Genomic DNA, 6,000 nt, shown 5'->3' with positions numbered 1-6,000 from the left:
TGGCCCTGTGCGTACAACAAGCAGGAGAAGCTTTCCTGGAACATCCGCTGAGAAGCTGGCTCAAGACGCTCAACCGTCTGCCGGCTCTGCTCGTGCTCAGGGCATCATTTCTGCCCCAACCCGGCGCCCTTGGTTACAGAAGTCTTCCCTGCCCTGTGCTAAGCCGGGTCCCTACTTCTCACCGCCAAATTACCCATGACCTTGTATCCTCATGGCACCCATCATCCCAAACTTGCGTTACTTTGCATCATTACATTTTTCGTTATTTTAACTATCAGTAGTATCAATATTACACGAATTAATGATGAAGAGGAACTCTATAATCATCATTACTGGCACGCATCATTTATTCCATGGGCTCACAGTTCTAGGTAACTGGTTCCCAGATTGCAAACTCCAACAGTGCATACGGCCTGTTTTCTGCTTCCAGTTGCGTTCCCAGGACTAACCCAGTGCCCGATACGCAGCAGGTGTTCAGTCGCTAGTTGCTAAATTAATCGGCCTTCCTGACCTCTAGAATCCTGCCCAGTGGGGAGGGAGGCCGGCTGAGATTCCACGGGCAGTGACACAAAGGCTAGTGACCATCTTCCAGCCCCTCTCCTGGGACAGCACCCGGGCTGCCTGCTTTACAAAGCGAAGGCAGCAGCTACTGCTGGGGAGGCGGCAGGGCCCCGCCCCTTTACAACGAAACCCAACCAGCCCCGTGGCTGCCCTCAAAGATTTTACGGCCCCAGGGCCCCAGGTTGATTGCAACCGACGCTGGCGGCCCAGGGCACGGTTTGGAATAAGTCCCGCAGGCGCGCGGCGCGCCGAGCCGGCCGTGCCAGCTGGAGGCCGTGCCGGGCCGGCCCCTCTCTCATTTCTCCCGCGCGAAAGCTGGCTGGACCGCTCCACTCCCTCCCTCCTCTGCAGGGGGAGCCCGGCACCCCCACCTCGGCCGCCGCCCCTGGACACGCGCGACGGCAGGCTGGGCCGCACCACCTACGACGCCAAGGGGGCCGCGCGTAAAGCTGGGTGCGCGGCCTGCGGTGGGAGGCCCGGCGGGGCGACGCCGAGTGGGCGGTGCGGCGCGCCCCCCCTGTCCTGGCGCCGAGTGCGCCTCTCCCCCGGGCCCGCCCGAGCTCCGCCTGGGTGCGCGGCCGCGGGGCGTTCTCGGAGCGCCTGTCCCGTGGCGAGCCGGGCTCCCGTGGCCGCGTGCTGGGGCGAGGCTGGCGTCCCGTTAGGAAGAATGGAGTTGGCGACTGGTTCTCAGGTGAGCGTCTCCTGGCCCGCCGTGGCGCGGCCTCCCCCGCGCAGCGCCCGTGCCACGCCGCGCCTGTGCGCGCCCGGGCCTCCTCCGCCGGCCCTGGGTTGGAAGCGTGGCCCTCGGCCGCGCCGCAGCCGGTCGGGCGCCCAGCCCCGCGGGCGCAGGAGCGGGCGCGCCCTGCAGGTGTGCGCAGCCGGGCGTGGCCGTGCCACCTGAGCTGCAGCAGCCGCGCGCCCTGGCGCTGCCGGGTCCCCGGTGGGGTGCCCTGGGGTTGCAGGCCGGTCCGGTGTGGCCTCGGCCGCCAGGTGTGCGAACCTTTCCCGGGAGGTGTTGGCGAGGAGGCGGCGGGGAGCTGGTGCGCACCCCCTCCCCCTTCCTGCAGGAATTGGCGCAGGGATAAGGAAGTTTACCTAAAGTAAAAAAAAGAGTTGAGAGCCGACCTGGTTGTCCGTTGGGCTTCGGGGGTGGGGGTGGGGTGGGGGAGTGGGTTTGTGTGTGTTGTGCCACTTTTGTGAAAGTTTGCAAGGAATTTGCATGCCCTTGGAAGTGGCCGGTTCATTAGGCCCCGAGTTAAAACAGAAGCCGCGCGGTCCGGGTTAGGCGTTGTGGGCCTAACTAGACTTTAAAGCGCCTTCGCGAGCACTTGGGGGCGAGTTCCCCGAAGATTTCCGTGCGTGGTGAGAATGTGAGAGTGATTTCAGGGTGTGTGTGTGTTTTGCTTTTCTTTCTCTTTTTAAGAGCTGTTACGTGCTTTTAAATTGTAGTTGAAATAAAGGTCCCCAATGAAATGAACATGTATTTATCCAGAAGTGAGCAATAATATGTTTTCAAAAAAAAGAAAAAAACTTTAAAAAGGGAAGGAAACAGCTGGACAACTGCTGGTGCCCAGGAGCTGCTCTGTGCGAGGGGGTTGGGGTTTGGGCCGGTTGAGAGCCGACGGCCTCGCTGCTTCCATCTTGACTTTCACTGGCATCTGTGTTTCCCACCCGGGGGTGGAGGTGGGGGCCACCCGCCCACACGCCTGTCACCTGCCTGCATGTGGGAGCACTTTACAACCGGAGCCCCCCTGACGCATGCCCTGGTCGTTTAGTGATTGATGGAAGTCTTCCTGGAAGAAAAATGCGGTGCTGTGAATGTGAGAAAGGGTTTTTAAACTTTCCCCAGTGAGAGATCCTACTCGCAGCAAGGGAGAGAGAGTAGCCGGTCTGAGGACTCCCAGGGTTAGAGCTTTGGTTTGTGCCAGTCTCTCTTGCCGCTGGGCCTTTACGATGTATTGGCATCCTGTCCTGGGAGTTCTGCCCCCTCGCCCCCAGCTGCTTGTGGGTTTCATTGCAACTGTATCGCTCTGGGAACTTGGTCGGCTGCAGAGTTCTGAGCTCCTCACTTGCATTTGGGGTTCCTGCTTAGCAAATGCAGAATGTCCTAGAATGTGCAGTTGGACTTGAACGTTGGATTGTCCAATCACGGGGCTGATCTTTGATAGTTTTAAAATGTGTAATAAACTATTTACCGTGTGGAGGTAATCCGCAAATTATATCGAACCCATTATGCACCAATTAGGGCAAATTGCTGTATGTAAGATGATCTTTTTTTTTTTTTTTTTTTTTTGTATTTTCTAAGGACTTTCTAATTGACAGCACAGATTAAGGTGTGTGGTGGTTTTTCCAGTGGAAATGTTCCTGTTCATCAGAACTTAATTGCGAGCAGATTACGGTCTCCTGAAGTTATCAGGGAGTGCTTCTGTGCTGTGGGCAGGTGCCCCTGGGGAAGAGCACTTAGTGAACACGCAGGGCACTGCATTTGGGGGATCTTGCGGGGTCCCCGCCCCCACTTGGTGGGAGGGGCCGAGCCTCTTTGCTGCACAGCTTGTGTGGGGTTTAATCTCATTAAATATAGAATTTCCACCCCTGGGGAAAGGTGTTCCCAGAGGGCGCCTTAGGCCCGATTGTTACCAGTAGGGAAAACTTTCCTGAGATCCCACCATTGCAAGTGCTGCACATTAGTGCCTCCCATGGGCTGGCCGGCCTCCCTGTCTGTGCCCTTTCGTGGAGTGAGGGCAGGAACGCCTGGTGAAGGGAGGGGCTGAGCTCTTTGTGAGCTGTGAGCGAGGCAGCCTGCGGGAGCTGCCCGGGGAAGCCTGCCCATGCTTCCCAGCAGAAACCCTCTGCTGGTGACAGTTTCTGTCCTCGTGTGCTTCCAGCCCCAGCGTTGGGAAGGACTAATGCTAAACGTTCTTCTGAATGTGCCAGGGTGCAGGGGACTCTTCTGGTATCGACATCACGGCTACAAACTGCCCGTGTGGTGGCGTGGCTTAAAACGGGTGCCCGGCGTTCCTTCTAGAAGCGGCGTCTTTTGTGATTTCTTGGAGGACTTTGCCACTTTTGTAGCCTTGTATTTAAAAGGCTCCTTGGGCCCTCTTTCTTTGTAGGTCCATAGCAGAGCTGGATTGTCAGTGACCAGGGGTCATAGCAGTTCTAATCTGATCAGGTCTCTTGGTTGGAGATAAGGCTATGAGGTTAATTATGTGGCCTGGGGCGCCCGCATTGTGTATCAGTCAGTGCCTGGTTGTTTTCTAGTTCTGGCTTCTTGGAGTTGTGTGCTCTGGGAGGCAGCAGATGATGGCTCAAGTACGAGGCCCTGGAGTGATTCTGGGCTCCTGGCTTTAGCCTGGCCTGGTCTTTGCTATTGCAGGCATCTGAGGGGAGTGAGCCAGTGCAGGGGCGATTTTTCTCCATCTGTCTCTGTCTCTTTTCAAATAAATGGAAATAAGAATCTTTAAAGTTATGCAAGAATCAATGAACGGGGAAGATGGGTAAAGCCGTCTGAGTGGGTTTGTTCAGGCATACTTGTTTTAAACTGCCTTGAGAGTTCTCCTTTACTTAGCACACGCTCTGGTTCAGTCTGGGTACAGCCTTTACCTCTGAGGGGCAGTTGTGCTTTGTAAAAGACCAAGACTGGGCCAGCGCCGTGGCTCACTTGGCTAATCCTCCACCTGCGGTGCTGGCACCCCGGGTTCTAGTCCAGGTCGGGCACCGGATTCTGTCCCGGTTGCTCCTCTTCCAGTCCAGCTCTCTGCTGTGGCCTGGGAAGGCAGTGGAGGATGGCCCAAGTGCTTGGACCCTGCACCCCATGGAAGACCAGGAGAAGCACCTGGCTCCTGGCTTTGGATCAGCATGCCAGCCGCAGCGGCCATTGGGGGTCAACCAACAGAAAAGGAAGACCTTTGTCTCTCTCTCTCACTGTACACTCTGCCTGTCAAAAAACAAACAAACAAAAAAAAACAAAACCTGAATTCATCACCCTGGAGATGGTGTGGGCTATCTGGAATTTGGATCGAGATAAGAAAATACAAGTGACACCGTTACATTTCTCGTTTGCGAAAGGTGGTGGTTTCTGATCGCCTTGAAGCAGGTGGTTCCGAGGCGTATGGGGCTAAATTCCGTGGACGGTAACACGCGGAGAAGGGTATCTTCCAAAGCAGTGGGTGCTGCCGTGCAGCATGGAGGTCTCGGTGGCATCTCCCCTGCGTAGGGGCCCGATGTTACTCCACACAGAGCCGATGTGTGTCCCCACAGTGCCCTGGGCGCAGCAGACTTGCAGGTGCTTGGGTGCACCTGCCTGTGATGGCAGAAGAGCAAAGATACGGGAGTGGCTGTTCTATCCCCACGCTGCTCCCCGGAGGGTCACTCTGGACTGGGTCCCCCCCCCATTTTTCTTTTTCATTGCCTTTGCTTGAGCTTAGCTGGCCCTTCCTCTGTGCCATGGGGCCCTGGGCAGTCTGGGGTATGGGGAGGGGAGAAGCTCTTACAAGCCACCCCGTTCTCTGAGGCCAGGAAACCATTACTTCCTTTTAAGAGCTGTGCTGTGCCAGGTGTTTAAAAGCCGTCAGTCCTGCTGGCCCTCTGTGCGGGAGGCTGTTCCGGCTGCCTGGTACAGATAAGGCGAGATCAGCCTGTGGGCCGCTGGCTGCCTGGCGTCTGCCCCTGGGATTGTGGGACCTTAGTAGGTCCCAGAAACTTACCCGAAATGGGGAAGATGGAATCCATCCTGGGCTGGCTCACGGGGCCACTGGGATGACCCAGAGCCTGCTGAGCCCAAAGGACTGCTTAAATGTGGGAGCTGTCGGCCGCTGGTGGGGGTTCCTGTGCAGGAAGCCATCCTCTCTTGAACTGCGCCCTGTGGAAATCAGCTTGGGAACGGGAAGGAGATCCAGAAAGCTTTCACACGCGCAGGATTTGTGCGTGAGCTCTGTACCTGTACGAATAAATGTGAGAAGGAGCTGAACTAGGAGGCAAGACGGTGGTGCCTTGCTCTGCCTCCCCTACTCTGGGTGTCTTGTTTTCTGGCTTTGCCGGGAGCACAGTCCCCACGTCGGCCAGGCCCCCTGTGGTGTGGGGCCTGGAATTGACCTCTCCCCAGTGGCTCCCACAGTTGGACACTCCCAGTTAAGGAGCTGTGCAGTGCTTCTCTGAGGAGGGAAACGAATCTTAGGTGTCCAAGGCTTCTGTTTATCTAAGAGACTTTGTAATCAGTGTCTTGCCGTGGAATGTAACTGAAGTGTGTTGGAGTCCGCGCTGCTTTTCGTCTTGCTTTCTTGGTGATGTGTTTAATAATGTGCCTCATTTTTAGCAGGTGGGGAGCTCTGACATATTGGGATACATCAGAAAGGTCGTGGAAAAACCAGGGGTCAGCCCTGTGGCAAGTGGGCTACGTCTTTCCCTGCGGTTCTGGGACCCATATGGGCGCTGGTTGAG

The 6,000-nt window shown here is 56.7% G+C and overlaps 1 protein-coding gene across 7 annotated transcripts in view; it reads left to right on the top strand.

The window, feature by feature from the left end:
- Window positions 1–745: 745 nt before the first annotated feature.
- Window positions 746–6,000, top strand: part of CDCA7L (cell division cycle associated 7 like) — a 41,279-nt gene continuing 36,024 nt past the window's right edge. For 5 of the 7 annotated variants that reach the window (XM_070059645.1, XM_051852806.2, XM_070059644.1 and 2 more), the window contains exon 1: window positions 746–1,252. In XM_070059645.1, the coding sequence (XP_069915746.1) occupies window positions 1,229–1,252 (24 nt within the window). In that variant the 5' untranslated portion in view covers window positions 746–1,228. The remainder of the gene's footprint in view (window positions 1,253–6,000) is intronic. The other 2 variants (XM_051852803.2, XM_051852805.2) reach the window with 2 other exon arrangements.

Source organism: Oryctolagus cuniculus, chromosome 16 (genome assembly GCF_964237555.1).
Source record: "Oryctolagus cuniculus chromosome 16, mOryCun1.1, whole genome shotgun sequence".
Taxonomy (NCBI): Eukaryota; Metazoa; Chordata; class Mammalia; order Lagomorpha; family Leporidae; genus Oryctolagus; species Oryctolagus cuniculus.
This window is presented reverse-complemented; position numbering and strand designations above follow the sequence as displayed.